The 24,968-nt window shown below is 43.0% G+C and overlaps 1 protein-coding gene across 2 annotated transcripts in view; it reads right to left on the reverse strand.

The window, feature by feature from the left end:
* Positions 1–24,968, reverse strand: part of ITGA3 (integrin subunit alpha 3) — a 126,066-nt gene that overhangs the window by 38,004 nt on the left and 63,094 nt on the right. For both annotated transcript variants that reach the window (XM_075350216.1, XM_075350217.1), the window contains exons 4-10: positions 20,050–20,293; positions 19,856–19,939; positions 7,526–7,730; positions 7,188–7,381; positions 7,007–7,095; positions 5,130–5,260; positions 1,949–2,035 (exon numbers count right to left, since the gene is read on the reverse strand). In XM_075350216.1, the coding sequence (XP_075206331.1) occupies positions 1,949–2,035; positions 5,130–5,260; positions 7,007–7,095; positions 7,188–7,381; positions 7,526–7,730; positions 19,856–19,939; positions 20,050–20,293 (1,034 nt within the window). The remainder of the gene's footprint in view (positions 1–1,948; positions 2,036–5,129; positions 5,261–7,006; positions 7,096–7,187; positions 7,382–7,525; positions 7,731–19,855; positions 19,940–20,049; positions 20,294–24,968) is intronic.

Below are 24,968 nucleotides of genomic sequence, written 5' to 3' on the forward strand. Positions count from 1 at the left end.
TATATAGCCCTACTAATTCCACAGTGAGCGCTTTACAGACGTAATCATCTCTGCCCCATCAGGGCTCACAATCTGTCTTTGAGTGGTGGAGTAAACCGTAGAACTCAGAGGAAACCCACAGAAACACATACAAACAACTTATACACACGTGGTCAAAATTGTTGGTATCCCTCGTTTAATGAAAGAAAACCACACAATGGTCACAGAAATAACTAGAATCTGACAAACGTAATAATAAATTAAAAATCTATGAAAATGAATAAATCAAAGTCAGACATTGCTTTTCAGCCATACTTCCACAGAATTTAAAAAAAACAACAACTCATGAAATAGGCCTGGACAGAAATGATGGTACCCTCCTCCTTAACTTAATATTTGGTGGCACAACCTTTTGAGGCAATCACTGCAATCAAACGATTCCTGTAACTGTCAATGAGACTTCTGCATCTCTCGACAGGTATTTTGGCCCATTCCTCAAGAGTTAACTGCTCCTGTTGTCTCGTGTTTGAAGGTTGCCTTTTCCAGATGGCATGTTTCAGCTCTTTCCAAAGATGCTCAATAGGGTTTAGGTCAGGGCTCATAGAGGCCACTTCAGAATAGTCCTATGTTTTCCTCTTAGCCATTCTTTGGTGTTTTTAGCTGTGTGTTTTGGGTCATTATCCTGTTGCAAGACCCATGACTGCGACTGAGCCCAAGCTTTCTGACACTGGGCAGCAAATTTCTCTTTAGAATCCATTGATAGTCTTGAGATTTCATTGTACCCTGCACAGATTCAAGACAGCCTCTGCCAGATGCAGAAAAGCAGCCCCAGAACATTACTGAGCCTCCTCCATGTTTCACAGTAAGGACAGTGTTCTTTTCTTGATATGCTTTATTTTTCAATCTGTGAACATAGAGCTGATGTGCCTTGCCAAAAAAGTTCAATTTTTGTCCCATCTGTCCATAGGACATTCTCCCAGAAACTTTGTGGCTTTTCAACATGTAGTTTGGCAAATTCCAGTCTGGCTTTTTTTTTTATTTTTTTCAACAATGGTGTCCTCCTTGGTCGTCTCCCATGAAGTCTACTTTGGCTCAAACAACGACGGATGGTGCGATCGGACACTGATGTTCCTTGATCTTGAAGTTCACCGTTAATCTCTTTAGAAGTTTTTCTGGGATCTTTTGTTACCATTCGTATTACCTGTCGCTTTGATTTGTCATCAATTTTCCTCCTGCCGCAGCGTCCAGGGAGGGTGGCTACAGTCCCATGGATCTTAAATTTCTGAATAATATGTGCAACTGTAGTCACAGGAACATCAAACTGCTTGGAGATGGTCTTATAACATTTACCATGCTTGTCTATAATTTTCTTTCTAATCTCCTGAGACAACTCTTTCCTTCGCTTCTTCTGGTTCATGTTGAATGTGGTACACACCATGTCACCAAACTGTATAGTGAGTATCTGTAGCCCTATATACAGGCCCACTGACTGATTACAAGAATATAGACACCTATGATGCTAATTAGTGGACATACCTTGATTTAACATGCCCCTTTTGTCACACTATTTTTAGGGGTACTATTGTTTCTGTCCAGGCTTGTTTCATGAGTTTTATTTTTTAAAAATTCTATGGAAGCATGGTTGAAAACCAATGTCTGACTTTCATTTTCATAGATTTTCAATTTATTATTATTTTTTGTCACATGCAAGTTATTTCTGTGACCATTGTGGGTTTTTCTTTCATTAAACGAGGAGTACCAACAATTTTGACCACGTGTGTAGACGCTGTCCTTAGTGGGATTTAAGCTGAAAAACTGCAATGCTAACCACTGAGCCACCATGCTGCCAGTACCTGGCTGCTCAGTCTACATGAGAGGCTCCATTCACTGACTGCAGCAAAGATTAGAACACACTAAAGTTTCACAACTTTTCATTACATTTTATATTACTGTTCGAGGGGACTCTCACCAGGAAGAAGCAGGAGGACATTTACTGGCATCAACAAGTAGTGGTGTCGCAGAGAAGGTCTTTGAGATACTGATAACGGGCCGAGACCTACAACAGAATCAAGAGAGATGAGGTCAAAGATATAAGATTATATATGTGTTATATATACAGTCCATCACTCAGAAAATTATCCAAGCAGAGAAGCCCAAACCAGCACCATGGCCTCCTGTGCCCACTGTACCATAGCCTACCATATCATAGCCACAGTCTAATGTATCATAGCCATATTGTACTGTATCATTGTCCTAGTCTGATGTATCATAGCCATAGTCTACTGTATCCCAACCCTGGTCTGCTATATCAGAGCCATATTGTACTGTATCATAGACAAAAGACAGATCACAGCCCTAGTCTGCTATATCAAAGCCATATTCTACTGTATCATAGCCCTATTATGCCGTATCATTGTCCTAGTCTGCTGTTTCATAGCCATAGTCTACTGTATGATAGCCATATTGTACTGTATCATTGTCTTAGTCTGCTGTATCATAGCCATCATCTACTGTATCATAGCCATATTGTACTGTAGCATTGTCTTAAGGCCCCGTTACATGTGCGATCGCACCCGCCCCCATCGTTTGTGCGGTATGGGCAATTTCTTGCCAGAGGCGCACAAAGTCGGTAACCCCGTCACATGTACTTACCTTCCAAACGACCTCGCTGAAGGGGGAGGGACGTTCGGCATCACAGCGACGTCACTCAGCGGCCGCCCAATAGAAGCGGAGGGGCGGAGATGAGAGGGACGTAACATCCCGCCCACCTACTTCCTTCCGCATTGATGGCGGGACGCAGGTAAAATGTAGTTTGTTGCTCCCGAGGTGTCACACACAGCGATGTGTGGTGCCTCGGGAACGATGAACAACCTGCATCCTCCACAATCAACGATTTTTTGAAAATGAACGACGTGTCAACGATGGACGATAAGGTGAGTATTTTCCATCGTTAACGTTCGTTCGTTGGTGTCACACGCAACGACGTCACTAATGATGCCAGATGTGCGGCACGGAATCCGTGACCCCGGCGATATATCGTTAGATACGTTGCTGCGTGTAACGGGGCCTTTAGTCTGCTGTATCATAGCCATCGTCTACTGTATCATAGCCATATTCTATATTCTACTGTATTATAGCCCTAATCTGCTTTATGACAGCCATATGCATTGTATCATAACCCCATTCTAAAGTACTACAGCCCTAGTTACTGTATGAGAGCCAATGTCTATTGTATCATAGTCCTAATCTACTGTATTATAGCGATATTCTGCTGTATCATAGCCATAGTCTACTGTGTCACAGCCCTAATCTGCTATATCACAGCCATATTAAACTGGATGCTAGCCCTAGTATGCTGTATCATAACCATATTGTATTGTATCAGATTCTTATCTACTGTATCATAGGCCAAGTCTGCTGTATCATAGCCCTCTGCTGTGCCATAGCCATATTGTACTGTATCATAGTCCTAGTGTGCTGTATCATAGTCTTAGTCTGCTGTATCATTACCATAGCCTGCAGTATCATAACCATATTTTACTGTATCACAGCCCTAGTCTGCTAAATCATAGCCATATTGTACTGTATCATAACCCTAGTCTGCTGTATCATAGCCATAGTTTACTGTATCATTGTCCAAGTCTACTGTATGAAAACCATAGTCTGCTGTATAATAAAAAAATATTCTAATATATCATAGTACTAAACTGCTGTATCATAGCCATATTGTACTGCATCATAGTCTTAAGCGGACTTTACACGCTACGATATATCTAACGAGATGTCGACGGGGTCACGTCGTAAATGACGCACATCCAGCATCGTTAATGATATCGTAGCGCGTGACAGCTATGAACGAGCAGAAATACTCACCTTCTCTTTCATCGTTGACACGTCGCTCATTTTCTAAAAATCGAACGTCCTGTTGTTCATCGTTCCCGAGGCAGCACACATCGCTCCATGTGACACCCCGGGAACGATGAACTGCAGCTTACCTGCGTCCCGCTGGCAATGCGGAAGGAAGGAGGTGGGCGGAATGTTTACGTCCCGCTCATCTCCACCCCTCTGCTTCTATTGGCCAGCCGCTGTGTGACGTCGCTGTGACGCCGAACTTCCCTCCCCCTTCAGGAAGTGGATGTTCGCCGCCCACAGCGAGGTCGTTTGGAAGGTAAGTACGTGTGACAGGGGGTTACAACATTGTGTGACACGGACAAGAAATTGCCCGTGCCGCACAAACGATGGGGGCGGGTGCGATCGCAAATGCGATCGCACGAGAAATCGACACATGTAAAGCAGCCTTAAGTCTACTGTATCATAGCCCTAATCTCCTCTATCATAGCTTAAAGGGGGATTTACACGGTAGCGATATCGCTAGCAATTTGTAGCGATAGCGAGCGTGTAAGTACCCGCCCTGTCGCGCATGCGATTGTTTGTGATCGCTGCCGTAGAGAACATTATCGCTACGGCAGCATCACACATACTTACCTGGTCGGCGGCGTCGCTGTGACTGCCGAACAATCCCTACTTCAAGGGGGTGGGACGTTCGGCATCACAGCGACGTCACCGCAACGTCACTAAGCGGCCGGCCAATCAAAGCGGAGGGGCGGAGATTAGCAGGACGTAACATCCTGCCCACCTCCTTCCTTCCGCATTGGGGCCAGCGGCAGGTAAGGAGACGTTCCTCGCTCGAGCGGTGTCACGCATAGCGATGTGTGCTGCCGCAGGAGCGATGAACCACCTGCATAAACAACCCTTACCGATTTTTGAGTTTGGGACGACCTCTCCATGGTGAACGATTTTCACCACTTTTAAGGTCGCTTAAGGTCGCTGGTCAGTGTCACACGCTGCGATATCGTTAATGACGCCGGATGTGCGTCACTAACAACTTGACCTCGACGACAAAACATTAATGATATCGTAGCGTGTAAAGTCCCCTTTAGTTTCTATAGTATTATAGCCCGAGTATATTGTCTTATAACCGTAGTTAGTAGTATTAACCCTAGGCAACTCAGTGATAGCCCCAATATACGGTATGAAAACCCTTATCCTAGCCATAGTGACTGGTATCATAGGCCCGATATAAGACAAAGAACACAAGGCTTGGCATATGTCTCCAGTTTGACTATAGTGCCAAGAGACAGAAGTAGTACCTAAGTAGAGCAATACGATCAGATAAACTGCCCACCAGCAGATCCGGGTAGGAATTTCCATCCACATCCATCCCACCATTGACTGAATATCCAAACATTTGTATCCCGCCAACCTGGTCTCCATCGATTATCTACAAGAACAATACAAGAACACAAAAGATGTCTTTTTATGCAGTTTTCTTTTCATAATAAAGGAGTTTTCCATGTCTTGCAAGTGGCTTCAATATATAGTTACTTTTTTGATTTTGCCCTTGTTAGAGGGTCAGGTGTTGTCCAGACCACTAAGGCGGACTTTGCACACTACGATATCGCAGGTGCGATGTCGGTGGGGGTCAAATTGAAAATGACGCACTTCCGGCATCGCATGCGACATCGTAGTGTGTAAAGGCTCGATGATACGATTAACGAGCGCAAAAGCGTCGTAATCGTATCATCGGTGCAGCGTCGGCATAATCCATAATTACGCTGACGCGACAGTCCGATGTTGTTCCTCGCTCCTGTGGCAGCACACATTGCTGTGTGTGAAGCCGCAGGAGCGAGGAATATCTCCTACCGGTGTCACCGCGGCTTCCGTAGGATATGCGGAAGGAAGGAGGTGGGCAGGATGTTTACATCCCACTCATCTCCGCCCCTCCGCTCCGATTGGCCGCCTGCCGTGTGACGTCGCAGTGACGCCGCACGACCTGCCCCCTTAACAAGGAGGCGGGTCGCCGGCCAGAGCGACAGTCGCAGGGCAGGTGAGTCCATGTGAAGCTGGCGTAGCGATAATGTTCGCTACGGCAGCTATCACAAGGATATCGCAGCGGCGATGGGGGCGGGGACTATCGCGCTCGGCATCGCAGCATCGGCCTGCGATGTCGCAGCGTGCAAAGTACCCCTAACCCAGGCACTCAGCCGGACTGTGGTCACTTTACTTTGTGGATCATACATCAATACAACCATTAATTATCTACTCAGATCATGACGATGAACAACAAATCACACCAACAGGAAGCAAAGTGCCACAAAAGGCACAAGTGTTTTATTGTTTTATATTATATAGAGAATATAAAACATTTTTAAAGGGATTGTTCACCGTTGCCACTGTTATCTCACACAGAGTCTAAAATGATAAGCAAAGCAACTTAGCAAATAGATTGAATTAACAAAAATCGTGTCTATGACATTTGTGCAGACCAAGGTATCTCCATGGTAACAGACTACAAACAAACCCTGTGGAGTCTGACTTTGCAGTTCTACTTCTTTTCAGATGCTTTTTGATCATTTACAAAATATATGTTAGTAAGAAGTAAAAAAAACCTCCAGCATAAGACTTAATAGGGTATGCTTGTCGTTTTTGTAACCATGGAAACTCATTGGTCTCCACAGGAGCTGACGACACAAACTAAATGAGATTTAAAACAATTTGCAAAGTTATTTCAGTGTACATTTTAGATACATTGAAATATGAAAAAAAATATTTCCGAAATTGGGAGTTACATTTAAAGGGGATATTTGCAAAGTAGATGGTAACTTGTTGATTGGTGGGTGTGAAATGTACTGATCAGCAGATCAATGAATTTTTGTTTATGTTACAAAATGGTGTGGCAGGTTGGACACCCGACTGCAGCTCTATTTATTCTCTATAGGGCTACAGGAGAAAGCTCATCCTAATGGGGAATGAATGGAGTGGCGGTGGAGCTTGTGCATACTGCTCCACTCTAGTAGGAATTAAAGTCCCCATTCTGCTGATCCATGTGGGTCCTAGTGGTAGAACACCCATCAATTAACAAGGATAGGTGATAACTTGTAGACAATCCCTTTATTGTGATCCTTGCACACTAGTAATTACCTGTTATATTAATGACTGAGTGAACAGCGACCTAATAATACATTACCTGGCTGGGTTCGGACTGTAGGCCTGTAGATTTACTGAGGTAGATGTACAATTTGCCCATTTCATCAAAAGGGGCCCCTACAGCCAGGTCTGAACAGAGAAGAATATGCATTAGGTAACATTCACAGAAACGGCATTAGGTTATAATATATGGAGCACATTAGATGATGTATGCTACTTACCTGTGAACCCATCCTGGTTAATATCACCAATGTTCGCTACGGCAAAACCAAAACCAGAGTATGTCGGACCATGCAACACTAAAGACGGCTTATCATTGAAACTCCCAACCTCATTCATATAAATGTAAACTGCTCCTCCAATTTCATTCCTCTGGTCAAAATAATATGGGGCCCCAACTGCTATATCCTGCCACCTAGAAATGAATCAGGGTATAATCAGATTTTAGTTTATGTAAAGCAATTTATAGCATACTCAGTATATGTTCAAAGTCAAATGGCACAAGAGGCCATGGAGTATTCATGACCCCGATGGTACTACAAAGTGTTCTACTACTTACCCATCGTTATTAAAATCAGCCAGGGCAATGATGTTGCCAAAGTAGGAGCCCACTTGGTCCCCATGTAGCACCTGTTTTAGTTGTAAGTTTTTTTCCTCCATTTCCATCAGGTACACGGCACCCTTATGGTTCCAGCGAGGAGCCCCAGAGACAATGGTGATCTTGTTTTTCAGCAGTATATCCATGCCAAGCTGTACCGAGTACCCTGTGGGTGAAATGACAGACTCTGATTCTGAGGAAACTTAAAGAGGTTGTCCAGTGAAAACAAACTATAAGATGGTGGTTGAGTTCCTACCCCTGAAGACACCACATGTGTTCTTAAATAGATATGTGTGATCTATATACAGTCATTTGAAAAAGTTTGGGCACCCCTATTAATGTTAACCTTTTTTCTTTATAACAATTTGGGTTTTTGCAACAGCTATTTCAGTTTCATATATCTAATAACTGATGGACTGAGTAATATTTCTGGATTGAAATGAGGTTTATTGTACTAACAGAAAATGTGCACTCCGCATTTAAACAAAATTTGACCGCTGCAAAAGTATGGGCACCCTTATCAATTTCTTGATTTGAACACTCCTAACTACTTTTTACTGACTTACTAAAGCACTAAATTGGCTTTGTAACCTCATTGAGCTTTGAACTTCATAGGCAGGTGTATCCAATCATGAGAAAAGGTATTTAAGGTGGCCACTTGCAAGTTGTTCTCCTATTTGAATCTCCTATGAAGAGTGGCATCATGGGCTCCTCAAAACAACTCTCAAGTGATCTGAAAACAAAGATTATTCAACATAGTTGTTCGGGGGAAGGATACAAATAGTTGTCTCAGAGATTTAAACGGTCAGTTTCCACTGTGAGGAACATAGTAAGGAAATGGAAGAACACAGAACTCTTGTTAAGCCCAGAAGTGGCAGGCCAAGAAAAATATCAGAAAGGCAGAGAAGAAGAATGGTGAGAACAGTCAAGGACAATCCACAGACCACCTCTAAAGACCTGCAGCATCATCTTGCTGCAGATGGTGTCAATGTGCATCGGTCAACAATACAGCGCACTTTGCACAAGGTGAAGCTGTATGGGAGAGTGATGCGAAAGAAGCCTTTTCTGCAAGCACGCCACAAACAGAGTCGCCTGAGGTATGCAAAAGCACATTTGGACAAGCCAGTTACATTTTGGAAGAAGGTCCTGTGGACTGATGAAACAAAGATTGAGTTGTTTGGTCATACAAAAAGGCATTATGCATGGAGGCAAAAAAACACGCCATTCCAAGAAAAGCACTTGCTACCCACAGTAAAATTTGGTGGAGGTTCCATCATGCTTTGGGGCTGTGTCGGCACTGGGAATCTTGTTAAAGTTGAAGGTCGCATGGATTCAACTCAGTATCAGCAGATTCTTGACAATAACGTGCAAGAATCAGTGACGAAGTTGAAGTTACGCAGGGGATGGATATTTCAGCAAGACAATGATCCAAAACACCGCTCCAAATCTACTCAGGCATTCATGCAGAGGAACAATTACAATGTTCTGGAATGGCCATCTCAGTGCCCAGACCTGAATATCATTGAACATCTGTGGGATGATTTGAAGCGTGCTGTCCATGCTCGGCGACCATCAAACTTAACTGAACTGGAATTGTTTTGTAAACAGGAATGGTCAAATATACCTTCATCCAGGATCCAGGAACTCATTAAAAGCTACAGGAAGCGACTAGAGGCTGTGATTTTTTCAAAAGGAGGATCTACAAAATATTAATGTCACTTTTATGTTGAGGTGCCCATACTTTTGCGCTGGTCAAATTTTGTTTAAATGCGGATTGCACATTTTCTGTTAGTACAATAAACCTCATTTCAATCCAGAAATATTACTGAGTCCATCAGTTATTAGATATATGAAACTGAAATAGCTGTTGCAAAAACTCAAATTGTTATAAAGAAAAAAGGTTAACATTAATAGAGGTGCCCAAACTTTTTCATATGACTGTGTGTATATATAGTGTTGGGTAATGTTATGTAGGAAAGTAATGTAAAGTATAAGATTGCAAACGACGTAATGTAATGTAGAGATGTACTGTAGCAGTGCTGGCTGTGACATATGGTTATAGTATAGGATGTTGGTAAAATAGGTTGCCCAGTAACCGTCTGCGGGGCAAGAGGCAGTTGGGATTAGCCCATGAGGAGGAGCTAGTGCTGAGGGAGAGACAGACTGACAGACTCCATATTAGGGTGCTTTCACACTGCGTTCCTCTCCCTGTTCAGTGGTCCCGTCGATGCTTCTGTCCAAATCCCCCGCGAAACGGGATTTGAACATATGCGCCGACGGGGCCACTCATTATAATGGTGCAGACAGAGTCTCCGTGTGCTCTGTTGTGCACCATTTTCATCGAAGCACCGATGGGACCACTGAACGGGGAGAGGAACCTTAGGCCCTGTGCGTACACTATAGTTTTTGCTGCGTTTTTTGGCGCAGTTTGTGGTCCTAAACAGCATGCATTTCCTTCCCCAGCAAAGTGTATGAGAATTCTGAAGTGCTATGCGCACGTTGCTTCTTTTTTGTCTGCAGTTTTTGTTGAAGAAAAAAGAAGGAGCATGTCACTTTTTTTCTGCGTTTTTCAATTGAATATAGTGAAAAAACGCATGGCCAAAAATGCACCGAAACGCGGCAAAAAGGCACTGTAAACGCATGCGTTTTTTGGTGCGTTTTTCCAGCCAGAGGTACGTTTTTTGCTAAAGAAAAAAACTCTAGAGTGTGCACATAGCCTTAAGCTCAGTGGGGGAACGACCAGAGTTGAGTGCAACTGTACATGTTTGTCAGGTCGTTTTGGTCACATTCTATGGGTGATTTGTGGCAAGGAAGGAGTAAAAGACCAAGCAAGGGTAGTGAGAAAGTAACACACAATTTTGGGAAGTGGTTACACCCAGAGACAAGATCGGCAGTGAAATCTCGGACTGGTCAAGGAGCTGAAAGCGATCTTTGTGGGTAGGGTCTGAGGAGAGACACTTAGCAGCAGGCCCCGGGTAGCTTACAACTGAAAGGAAACGGGCCAACATGGTGATGAATGTGAGACAAGAACGCAGTCCTGGGCGACAGATCTGGGAGTGTCGCTACTCCCGGGAGGATGTGGAACCGTGTGTGGACTAGAGGGACTCTCATGAACGCTGGGTTGTGACAGAAGGTCTGGGTATAATTGGGACAGCAACATCTACAGTGAACATTGAGGAACTGTGTCGTGAGGTACTTTGTGTAAAGGAAAAATCCAATCCAAGTTATGTGCCGCTACATATTGTGCTTGGTTGTCCACCAAAGACTGTGAAATAAAATCTAGTTTATGAAGAACCAGTGGTCTCCTTCCTTGAACTCTATAACAACTGGTCCTGGCCAGCCCATATCAATGGCAGCATGTAGTCTACAGGTGCGTACCAACATACCAACCAAAGTCCTAAAAGCCAGGACCAAAACACTTTTCCTGTGAAGTGGGGCAGTGGCGCCTATTGGAGGGAAACCCTCTCCTGCAACTACCATCCCGTGCCCTCACTTTACAACATTATAATTTATCCACATACTAAGTGACAACTTGTTAATCGGCAAATGACCCACCACTGGGACCCGCAGAGACTGGTATATAAGGGAATTTTAGTGCCTGACAGGAACCTTCACTCCTGTTAGGAAAATTGAGTGGCAAGTAGGATGCACAACCACAGCTCCAGACCTTCCTTATGGGGAAATCCCATAGAGAATTAATGGAGCGAAGGCTACACAGGCACACTGCCGCTCCATTTTAGCTGAGCTTAAAATTCCCCATTATGTTGGTTGGTGCAAGTTCCAGAGGTTGGCCCACCCCATCGATCATCAACTTATAGCTTAGCCTGTGAATGTTCTAACTTGTTTTAACTCTTTAAACTGGCGATAAACAGCTGCCGGCCAACAAACGTTCAGCTGACCATTACCTCTCATGACCACACTACACAGGAGTGCTCCGCCAAGGTTCCTTATATTCTCTCTGAGAGTCTCCTTGGTGAAACTCTGACCGACAGGCTCAGGCGATCGCATTCTAACCACCTGATTGTTATGTCCCTCAGGGCCAGTGAGGAGCCCCCATAGACATCAGATCGGAGGGCACAACCTTCGGCCTGAGTTCCTCATGTGGACCACAATGCCATTTTTTGTGACCCCCCAACCACGTGGTCACAAACATATTTGCCTGTATGTGGCTGCTTAAGATCTTTCACCAAATTTATCCTCAAAGTGAGGAGGATATGGCAACGATCTTCTTCTGCTTTTCCAGGTCATGTGACTGTCATCACACAAAGCATTCTTGTATTATAATAAAACAGTAAATTAAAACCTACTTTCTTATCTTCTCTTCCCGTCTGTCTGTCTGTCTGGAAGTTTATGATTCCCTTTGTGCTTGTAAATCTGCCAGTGAGGTATGTGGGTTCACCACTAATAGGGCAGCTTATTAGGATATACGTGGTCTAATGTTTTCCCGGTTTATTCTTTCTTTTATCTGAGTTTTACCCACAATGTGGAATATGGAGCCATTACTGTCCCTGGGGATAAAAGCATCATTATCGGGATCTCAGGGCGCCCGCGCACATCAGCTTTTTTTATAATTGGATAAAACATAAAAAGCTGACTTATGGGAACAAGGTAAATGCGCTCAGACGGCCATGGCGTCTGCTGACCAACATACCGGGGACAGGAAAAAGCACAAAGTATTAGTAAACAGGATTAATCAGAGAACCCCTTTAAATGATGTGGTTCTGTCCCCAACTATCATATAACATGCACCCCAAAAAACAATACATGGGAAAATTCTTAATTTAAAGGGTTATTCCTATCTACCAGGCCCTATCCTAATATGTAGCAGGTGTAATAATAATAATAATATTCACAAATCCCTGCAATTAGTACTGTAGTATAGTTCTCCTGATAAGCTATTTTGCTTACCACATTTGCAGGACTTAGGTATCCATGGTTCCGACCTCATACAGTGCCTACAAGTAGTATTCAACCCCCTGCAGATTTAGCAGGTTTACACATTGGGAATTAACTTGGCATTGTGACATTTGGACTGTAGATCAGCCTGGAAGTGTGAAATGCACTGCAGCAAAAAAGAATGTTATTTCTTTTTTTATTTTTTTTTTTAAATTGTGAAAAGTTTATTCAGAGGGTCATTTATTATTCAACCCCTCAAACCACAAGAATTCTGTTTGGTTCCCCTAAAGTATTAAGAAGTATTTCAGGCACAAAGAACAATGAGCTTCACATGTTTGGATTAATTATCTCTTTTTCCAGCCTTTTCTGACTAATTAAGACCCTCCCCAAACTTGTGAACAGCACTCATACTTGGTCAACATGGGAAAGACAAAGGTGCATTCCAAGGCCATCAGAGACAAGATCGTGGAGGGTCACAAGGCTGGCAAGGGGTACAAAACCCTTTCCAAGGAGTTAGGCCTACCTGTCTCCACTGTTGGGAGCATCATCCGGAAGTGGAAGGCTTATGGAACTACTGTTAGCCTTCCACGGCCTGGACAGCCTTTGAAAGTTTCCACCCGTGCCGAGGCCAGGCTTGTCCGAAGAGTCAAGGCTAACCCAAGGACAACAAGGAAGGAGCTCCGGGAAGATCTCATGGCAGTGGGGACATTGGTTTCAGTCAATACCATAAGTAACGTACTCCACCGCAATGGTCTCCGTTCCAGACGAGCCTGTAAGGTACCTTTACTTTCAAAGCGTCATGTCAAGGCTCGTCTACAGTTTGCTCATGATCACTTGGAGGACTCTGAGACAGACTGGTTCAAGGTTCTCTGGTCTGATGAGACCAAGATCGAGATCTTTGGTGCCAACCACACACATGTTTGGAAACTGGATGGCACTGCATACGACCCCAAGAATACCATCCCTACAGTCAAGCATGGTGGTGGCAGCATCATGCTGTGGGGCTGTTTCTCAGCCAAGGGGCCTGGCCACCTGGTCCGCATCCATGGGAAGATGGATAGCACGGCCTACCTGGAGATTTTGGCCAAGAACCTCCGATCCTCCATCGAGGATATTAAGATGGGTCGTCATTTCATCTTCCAACAAGACAACGACCCAAAGCACACAGCCAAGAAAACCAAGGCCTGGTTCAAGAGGGAAAAAATCAAGGTGTTGCAGTGGCCTAGTCAGTCTCCTGACCTTAACCCAATTGAAAACTTGTGGAAGGAGCTCAAGATTAAAGTCCACATGAGATACCCAAAGAACCTAGATAACTTGGAGAAGATCTGCATGGAGGAGTGGGCCAAGATAACTCCAGAGACCTGTGCCGGCCTGATCAGGTCTTATAAAAGACGATTATTAGCTGTAATTGCAAACAAGGGTTATTCCACAAAATATTAAACCTGAGGGTTGAATAATAATTGCAACCTCTACTCAAAATATTATGTTTTGCAAAGTGTGCACAGTACCAACATTCCAACCTGTACTTTGAAAAATGAGATTTTTAGCAAAAAATTGCAATTTTTCGAGCTACCTCGCCAACGTCACGGCAAATCTCTTGAGGCAGTCCTACACTAAAATATTTTTATTTAAAGTGTGCCAAACGGCCTCACATATGCACAATAGGACTGCACAGCACAGATTTGCCGTGACGTTGGCGAGGTAGCTCGAAAAATTGCAATTTTTTGCTAAAAATCTCATTTTTCAAAGTACAGGTTGGAATGTTGGTACTGTGCACACTTTGCAAAACATAATATTTTGAGTAGAGGTTGCTGTTATGCTGTTTTTAATTGCTATATAGGTTTTTGGTTGGTCCCCATATTGCAGTGCACTTCATTGTTATTTTTCCATCTGTCTTGATTTTTGGCGATTGGTGGCTGTTCACACATTGCCATCTAGCCTTGTCCACAGGCTATATATTCCAAGCAGCATGTGCCTGGGCCTATCCCGCCCACAACCATGAATGAGTCATGGAGACGAGACTGAAAAGCACCAGGTACGTGCTGTGCAGTCCTATTGTGCATATGTGAGGCCGTTTGGCACACTTTAAATAAAAATATTTTAGTGTAGGACTGCCTCAAGAGATTTGCCGTGACGTTGGCGAGGTAGCTCGAAAAATTGCAATTTTTTGCTAAAAATCTCATTTTTCAAAGTACAGGTTGGAATGTTGGTACTGTGCACACTTTGCAAAACATAATATTTTGAGTAGAGGTTGCTGTTATGCTGTTTTTAATTGCTATATAGGTTTTTGAATAATAATTGACCCACACTTTTATGTTGAAAATTTATTAAAATTTAACTGAGCAACATAACTTGTTGGTTTGTAAGATTTATGCATCTGTTAATAAATCCTGCTCTTGTTTGAAGTTTGCAGGCTCTAACTTATTTGCATCTTATCAAACCTGCTAAATCTGCAGGGGGTTGAATACTACTTGTAGGCACTGTATATATAGTGATGTTAGTTGCTCATGTTAGTAACCATGGATACCTAAACTACTGCAACGCCTTGTAATGTAATGTAATGTACTGTAATGCCCTGCACATGAAGTTGTGACATAGCTTATCAGGAGAACTATACTACATTTCTAATTGGAGGTATTTGCTATTATTATTACTACCCCTACTACATATTGGGCTAGGATCTTGGAGATGGGAATAACTCTTTAGCTGATAAGATCACGATGTGTTGACATTTTCATCCGTTAAGTTAAAGGGGTTTTTCCAGTTTTGGAAAACCCCTGTTCCCCGACGGCAAAGAAGAAAGTCTGTTTTACTCATTCTCCCCAGGACCAGGGAGCAGTTCCCGCCGCTGCTCATAGTGTCTGTTATTGTCTGCGGTACTGACATCACGTCGTTAGCGCTGCAGCCAATCAGTGAGCTCAGCGACTGCTCAGATTGTCAGCACAAGCCTCTCAGAGCCGTTGAGTTCACTGATTGGCTGCAGCGCTATTGATGTGATGTGAGCACTGCATTCTTATTCTATGAAGATAAGTTGTGTAGTTTTCTAATATACTTTGGGTATCCTTTCACAGCTTGCAAGATCTCTGCTGGCAGTAACTAAAAGGGAACACTATTGTTTACATGCAAAGAATGGAAATCTGTGCCGGTTAGAATATTACACGACTAATAATTAACTTTTATTTGTTGAAAAATATAATATTCCTTCAGCTGGATGAAAGTAAGTGCTCACACACGTCACTAAACTGCGCGAAAATGTTTCTATTTACAGGTTACGTGGGTGTGTGTCTCTTTAAGAACCTGGCGTCATTTGGATGGGTCTTGCATCCATAGAAGAAATACAGAACATGATCTAGAATTTCCAAAAAAGCAATGGATAAAGGATGCAGGACACATCCAAAGGAGGCGAGAGTGGAGGCATAAGCGGAAACCTTCCATAGAGTGGGGATGACTACACTATAGTGCCCCTTTAAGAAAACACACCTAGAAAAAGAGAGTGAAAAAACAAACAGTTCAGTACAAACCTAATGACTCACGATGACAAGCTCCATATATAACAAGTCCTGACTAAATCTCTGGCATTCCTTACAGCTTAGTGCGATCCTTCTATCAAAATGATATAAACTTAAACCACAAGTGCAGTCTCCGGATACTGGGGCAATGCGGAGGGTGTATGGGTCAAGGGTCTAATGAATATGTACAGAAAAGTCCTGTCCATCTACCCTTTATGGACAATGTGGGGTCCAGACCGCCTCAGTAATTCTCATGCTAGGTACGGGGGAAGTGGCAAGCGCACGGTGAAAGGGAAGGGAAACCCTGTACCTAGGGAAGGGGAAGATGGTGACCCCTGACCAAGCCTACTGCTGGTCCCTAGGGTCCCTCACCACCCTAAATAAATTCCTCACCTATGCACCGAGCCGGATACCTGACCCAAGGTATCCCTAAGTAGGGAACAGATGGGATGAGCTCTTCGTCAACCCCACTAACCAACTATAGACACAGGAGGAAAGGCATGAACTACTTATCCACAGATGACTCAGGTGGAAGTTCAGCATAACTTTCAGCAACGATAACACAGAGGAGTACAAACCACCTGCTTCCGCCAAGGGCTTGAAACAACTGAAAATATCACCAGCACCAGTGCAAAGGAAGGAAGGGGTATTTAAACACCAAGAGAATACTGATGATCAGCAGCTGGGTGGAAGTCGAGCTGCTGCTGGGTCCAAAAGTGAGAGACATTATTAATCCAGCAGGAAAGCTTCCTATACCAATGAATGCTGACAGCAGAAACAATGGAAAGTCAGGGAGCATTCTGCGCAGCCAGATGCTGTGACCTTCTCTGGCCAGAAACCACATGACTGTCCCAAGTGACACACCCGTGACAGTAATAGTGGCCATACTGGTTACCAACAGACGAAGTGCTGCATTTACACAATCCCATTTCAGAGCATTTTCAGTTCAGATCGACTACATACATGTCGCCCAGCACTTGTTTACCAGCCTCCAGGCTGATGAAGTATGGGGGCAAAATGACCACTAATAGGTCACTCTATACTCATCCAGTATAATGTCCTCAGCAGCACATCTGCTATTTACACCAGGCAATGTGCTGCCTAGAACGATGGTTTTTGTGCAAGCTTAAATGATCCATTCACCAAACGAATGACCGATTTGATTGTTCGTTGGACAATTTCTGTCATATTTATACTTATGAACGTTCATCTGCAGTGCTGATGAACTGCAGATTTGGATGCATTTGGATGCTACACACAAACTGTATGTTACACACACTCCATAAATACACACAGAAATATACAGTAATGCACACTCCATGCTACAGACAACATATGATACATACACACACACTCCATAAATACACACAGAAATATACAGTAATGCACACTCCATGCTACAGACAACATATGATACATACACACACACTCCATAAATACACACAGAAATATACAGTAATACACACTCCATGCATACACACACACTTCATGTTAGAAACAATTTATGATGCACACACACACAGACACACTCCATGCTACAGATACTGTATGATACACACACAGTCCATATTACACACAAACACACACAGAAATATACAGTAATACACACTCCATGCTACACACACCGTATGATACAAACACACAAAGACAGACTCCATGCTACAGACACTGTGTGATGCATACACATACAGACACAGTCCATATTAGACACACATAAACACACACAGAGATATACAGTAATACACACTCAATGCTACACACTCCGTATCATACATAAAAACACTCCATGCTACAGACACTGTGTGATACAAACACACGCTCCATGCTACTAACACTGTATGATACAAACACACGCTCCATGCTACTAACACTGTATGATACAAACACATGCTCCATGCTACTAACACTGTATGATACATACACACACAGACACACCACATGCTACAGACACTGTATGATACATACACACACACAGACACACTACATGCTACAGACACTGTATGATGCATACACAGCCACACTCCATGCTACAGACACTGTATGATACAAACACATGCTCCATGCTACTAACACTATGTGATACATACACACACAGACACACCACATGCTACAGACACTGTATGATACACACACTCCATGCTACAGACACTGTATGATACAAACACACGCTCCATGCTACTAACACTGTATGATACATACACACAGACACACCGCATGCTACAGACACTGCATGATACACACTCCATGCTACAGACGCAGTATGATACATACACACACACACACACTCCGTGCCACAGACACTGTATGATACATACACACACTTCATACTACAAACACTATATGATGCATACACAGACACACTCCATGCTACAGACACATACTTCATTTTACCCCCACACACTCCATGTTACATGCATACACACACGGCGTGCCACACTCACACATCGATGTTACACGCACACTGCTTTATTAAATACACACACAGTAGAGCACATACCAGGCTCCCTCCTCCTCTTTAGTTCATCCATACTCTGCAGGGTGAAGGACCTTTGGTCACATGACCATGATGTCACCAATGGTTCTTCTACACTTCTAACTTTGCAAAGTGCACTGATAATGCCAGTCTTCTGGCTTGTAGACGTCGTGGGTCCTTTTGGGGATTGGAACCCTAGGACAATTGTCCAGTTTGTTCACCACCCCTAATGCTGGCCCTGCTCCTCAGTATTCAAAAGAGAGCTTCAAACACACCTCCATACCTTGCATTCTTTTATTTTAATGTACGTACCTTACCCACAAGAGGTCCAGGTGTAGAACATGATGGTAGTGGATTATACGTGTATTACAGAGCCAGTTCGTTTCTGCATTCTGTACAGCGTTTATTATCATAATTGAAGGAAGCCCTGGCAAACAGCCCCAACGCAAATGTGTACATAGAATTCTGTTGTGACAACTAGCCATAAAAACGTCTAAAGGTCACCACTCCCCTAATAACCCTATAAACATTCATGGTATGGCTTGGACAAATGGGCATGTCTTTTCTAGATGAGTTGATGACTATTATAATATAGGTTGAAATCCAACATGTTTTATAATTGTGTTTCCAGACAGGAGACAGTGGGCGATAGTCACCATCGATAGGATGTTATAGATGTTTTGTATCAAAATTGGTGGGATCTAATGACAAAAATCTTCTCCAACTACCTAAAAATAGTTACAAAGTGAATATAGAACTCTGTATAACCGCTGCCCAAACTTCCGTGTACATTGTACATTGACAGAAAGCTGCTAATCAGTGGTGGGAGCAGGGATACAGATAAGAGTTGGCTAGCAGGCAGGAGAAACCTAGTCATGTAGTGATAAACTCCTGCTGATAAAACACTGATTTAATTGAAACCGCACCACACAACCTCATATGTGGCATTACTGAAATCAGGCTCTCAGACTCTACATTTAGCTCAGATTACATAGCAAAAACCTGCTGACTGATTCACTTTAAAGCTCAACCTATTCCACCTTCTCTTTAGTCGATGTTCCAACTACACTCTCTTGTTATCTTACATAGCTTTCTCATGAGCCAGATCAGACACCCCATACTTTGCACTGACGAGGGGCAAGCACCCCGAAACTCTGTGTCTGCAAATTGGGATTCTGATCTGGCATATATATCCTAAGTTATATGTAAAGGGTTGTTAAAAATCCACATTTAACTTTTAGGATCGCTACTTCCAATAGGTGGCGCTGCGCTAGAGTTTGTCTCCAGTCCTGTAGAGACAATTTGAATATTTTGTTATCTTACTGTATGTACAATGTACTTTTCATCAAGTGGTAAAGTTTGGACAAATATCAAAAATGATATCTCTAGAATGGACAATGATGGCGTATTTACCCAAGTAGATGTTAAAGGTATCTGTGTCTGGATAAGAAGAATCCGTTAAATCCCAATTATCTCTCTGTACAGCATAGTCTGTACCTGAAATACAAAATAAGAAACAAAAACACTTTTTCAGGACAGTGTTTTTTGTACACAAAAAATTATAATTTAATTCTAAACACATATCATCATATTAATTGGCATCCTACCTTGCCAGTTATAGGCACCTGGAGCTCCAAAGTACACCATGTTTTCAGTGATGCCTCCACTCATTCCCATTTGGCACATGCCGGTTTTGAGGTGGTCACCGCCGGAGTCGCACATCTCATAATGGTAGGCCTGCCAGTCATCATTATCATTGAATTCTAAGTTGTTTCCTCGTATGTAGCACTTGCCTATCATCTTGGGTTGGTCTTCAGATGGCAGGACCACAGAATACCGATGGGCGCACATCTGGCAAAGAAACATGAAGGAGAAGATTTTGTGCTATATCCTGCTATATCTTGTCACTATAGGTCTTTACATGTAGTTATTATGTCATTGGTTTATCTTGTATAATCGGCAAATCAATCCTCTCTAATGATCGTCTAACATGTGGCGGCCCTGGAGTCACGTTTCTCGCCTCTTGACAAGATGCAAAAAACACGACTGCTTTCTTCTAGAAACAGAGTCAAGTTTGTCCTAAGTTGTTCTCAGCTGCAGTACAAGAAACAGCAGAAGATAAGGGAGGTGATGTTTCTGGAAGATATGAGCCATATTTTCCAGTTTCATACACACCATTAAAGGGAAGCTGTCAGCAGGTTTTTGCTACCTCATCTGAGAGCAGTATGATGTTGGCAAAGAGGCCCTGAGTTCAATGATGTGTCACTTAGATTAGTGGCTGCAGCTGTTCTGACACAGTGAAAGATTATAGATTTTGTATATAGCAGAGCTCTGGGAGCTGCCACCGCCCACACTAGGATTTCAGTGTACATTTCCATAGAGAGAAGCTGCTAATCACACAGGGGGGCAGAGTTGGACTACAACTCACAGGCTGCTGAGACCCACCAATGATAAAGATAACATGCCTAAGCTAACATTGCAGGTAAACAAAAAAAGACTGTGAAATACCAGATGCAGGGTTGAAGTCTCTGTTTTAGCAGTATGCTGTCATCAAGTTACACTGCAGAAATCTTCTTACAAAGTCACATTAACAATATAAGAATAATATGTGCCAAAATTGGTTTATTGGTGTTCTGTGTGCCAATATATAATTCCATTCTATTAAATTAAATCAAGTTCTTCAAATAGATTATAGGAAAAAAGCCCTTATATTGCAGTATGTTAATTATACCGTCCGTGAGTATTGCCTATGTCTACCATTTCGATTCCAGCACTGAATATAAAGGATAATGCTTGTTTTGTCTGGAAAACTATTTTTGCTGATATAAACGAAGGGTAATTCTACGTTACAGGGATGTTGTGTTGAACAGTTTTTGATTACTACGGTCAAATCTGTATCATATTCATTCCAACATCGGCCTCTGGAGGCACCATAGACTCTAATCAAGGTATGAGTAAAATCTATGGTAGCCCAGCTCACTATTTTTATAGTCCTCTGACTAGAGCAGTTGTTTAGTAAGCCAAAACTTTTATAGCCCCTAAGATTTCCAGTCAACCAAATAAATGGAGAAGTTAATAAAAAATAAACTATTAACACTTCTATTTTTGAAAGCATTCTTATTTATAGCACTTTTTTTATATCTCAAAAAGTATATTATAGACCCCAAATTTTTTAAAAAAATTATCCTTTATTATACCAAAGCTAAAAAAAGACTCACAGACATAAATACATACAATGTCTCCACTGGGTTCAACCAATTAGAGGGTAGATATATAACAATGTACAATTCATTTTTCTTTCCACAGATCGATAAGCACATCTCCTCCTCAAAAAATAGATATTTCAGAGGGACAAAGAAAAGAAAAAATCCAAGTATTACAAATATTTAAGGGTTTGTGTACAATTCATACTGATATTTATATTTTTTATCTTTAGCCCTCCAAACCCCTACTAAGCTCACTGCCAAGCAGTGGTATAGGAGCTGACTATAGAGACAAAAAGATATTTCGTCTCTATGTCCAGTTCCAACCCCTACCCAGTTTAGAGACCATATAGATGACCACAGATATGCAGATATTACCATGGTAACCCCTTTTGATGTTTTTCATGACCGCTGTTCAACATCCATGTCACACCCTTGGCCGGTCAAAATAGCAGAGGAAAAAACAGGGATAACTTTAAAAAATAGGCGCATCCTGGAATACCCACAGGTTATTCCCAACAGAACCAACACCCAACATGTAGTGTAAACTCATCCACTGAACTGTTGATTTAGATACCGTGCACCCTATAGAATGCCACAAGGTCACTCTCTACAGAACAGAGACATAATATCGGCCCGAAACCATCATCTGAACTGTTAGAAAAAAGATTTTTTCAGCAAAGCAAACAAACACATACCGTATTTTTCGGACCATAAGACGCACTTTTTTCCCCCCAAATGTTGGGGGAAAGTGGGGGGTGCGTCTTATGGTCTGACTATAAGGTTGCGGGTGCGGGGAATGAGGGTGCCGCGGTGGAGCGGGTCATCGGTGGCACCAGCAGGCTGTAGCAGCCTGCAGCAGCCTGCCGTGACCACGTGGGCCCGCTCATTACATATGCACGCCCATCCTCCCGCCCATCATCTCTCAGCGAAACCGGCGCTGATAGGTGGGTGGGGTGATGGGCGGGAAGGGGGGGGTGTGCATAATTAGCAGCCGGCGTGATCACCCCTGGCAACTACAGCCTGGAGTGATCATGTGCGGCTGTATTCACTGCCCCCCGTGCATCATTATCAGCGCGGGGTGCAGTGAATCAGTGTACTCACCCGTCACCGTGTGTGGAGCCGCCCCCCTGCAGCATCGCGTCTTCCTGTCTGTGCCGGCGGTCAGCTGATCTGGACACTAGCGGCGCGCACCGCGATAACGTCATCGCTGTGCGCGCCGCTAGTATCCACCAGAATCGATCAGCTTACCGCCGGCACAGACAGGAAGACGCGATGCTGCAGACACCGGTGACGGCTCCACACAGCGGCGCTGCAGCTGAGACAGAGATCGGTGCTTCAGGGAGTGAGGAAGGGTAAGTATAAACGTTTATTTATTTTTTCCTGTGCCACAGGATACACGCCATTTACCAGGATGGGGGCATTTCATGAGCAGGATGGATGGGGGCATTTCATGAGCAGGATGGATGGGGGCATTTCATGAGCAGGATGGATGGGGGTATTTCATGAGCAGGATGGATGGGGGCATATCATGAGCAGGATGGATGGGGGCATTTCATGAGCAGGATGGATGGGGGCATTTCATGAGCAGGATGGATGGGGGCATTTCATGAGCAGGATGGATGGGGGCATTTCATGAGCAGGATGGATGGGGGCATTTCATGAGCAGGATGGATGGGGGTATTTCATGAGCAGGATGGATGGGGGCATTTCATGAGCAGGATGGATGGGGGCATATCATGAGCAGGATGGATGGGGGCATTTCATGAGCAGGATGGATGGGGGCATTTCATGAGCAGGATGGATGGGGGCATTTCATGAGCAGGATGGATGGGGGCATTTCATGAGCAGGATGGATGGGGGCATTTCATGAGCAGGATGGATGGGGGCATTTCATGAGCAGGATGGATGGGGGCATTTCATGAGCAGGATGGATGGGGGCATATCATGAGCAGGATGGATGGGGGCATATCATGAGCAGGATGGATGGGGGCATATCATGAGCAGGATGGATGGGGGTATATCATGAGCAGGATGGATGGGGGTATATCATGAGCAGGATTGATGGAAGGTATATTATTAGCAGGATGGATGGGGGGTATATTATTAGCAGGATGGGGGGTATATGAGCAGGATCATATACAAGGCAGGAGGATCCTTATCAGAATGGGGTACCTTAGTAGAGAATTTGGGGACATTACCCCCATAACAGTGTCAGCAGCAGATCCTCGCCCCATAACAGTGTGCCATGACCATATTTTTTGGTTAAAATTTTATTTTCCTATTTTCCTCCTCTAAAACCAGGGTGCGTCTTATGGTCAGGTGCGTCTTATAGTCCGAAAAATACGGTATATGCCATAGATAATGCAGAATTAAAAAGTCCAATAACCAAAATTTGTTCCTTAATAGAATTCTTGATAGATGAAATATTCATCACATATCCACTGGAGATTATTTTATAAATATCCTTCTTCACAGAGGTAGTTGATTTCAGAAACGTGATGTCGCAGGTTCCTTTTGGTAATGGTTAGACACACTGTGCTTGATAGCTCCACACTCTTAGGATACAATTTACACCTTACACCTCGATGCGTTTCCCCCCTTGTATGATAAAACCAAAGGGTTCATCAGGAGGTTTTATTGATCCATGAGTTTAATATCAATATTCAATATGGATCTAAAAGAGGGGGAGAGAAATATATACAATCTCTCAGTATAAATGAAATACACTTCTTAACATATACATAAGATGACTACACCATCAGGGTCTTAATCCATATAAGAATACCGAATTATTGGCCCAATCACAGCAATGCTAACTCTAGAATTGAAATATACCAATGAAAAAACCAGAGTATATAGCGAAAAATTTTTTTTTAAAAACAGAATTATTTTATTGAAAATATTTTTTAAAAACCATTTATAATAGGAATATAAGAGAAAGGGGGGATTAATGCCACAAAACAATCCCTCCAAAAACCACATAAACTCACATATGTGTATATCACAGTAAACCACAAATATTCACCAAAAATTGTAATTTCTCAATATATATAGTATGCTAAAAGCAAGAGAAAAAAACCCCTAGGAGAAAGTTTTTTGCACATCCACAATGGAAAATATTTTTGTGCAATTCCAAGGAAGGGAATATAAAGACTAAACAGTGGTTGTAAACCTCAAGTGATAGATGGTGATTGCACTTTCCCATAGAAAATATATATATCAACAAGCAGATAAGGAGATGAAAATTGCCAATATGGCTTTTTCAGACAAAAGCATTTGTATTAAGATGAAATTCATAGATTCACTTGCCCATATAGGAA

The sequence above is a fragment of the Anomaloglossus baeobatrachus genome, chromosome 5, assembly GCF_048569485.1.
Source record: "Anomaloglossus baeobatrachus isolate aAnoBae1 chromosome 5, aAnoBae1.hap1, whole genome shotgun sequence".
Taxonomy (NCBI): Eukaryota; Metazoa; Chordata; class Amphibia; order Anura; family Aromobatidae; genus Anomaloglossus; species Anomaloglossus baeobatrachus.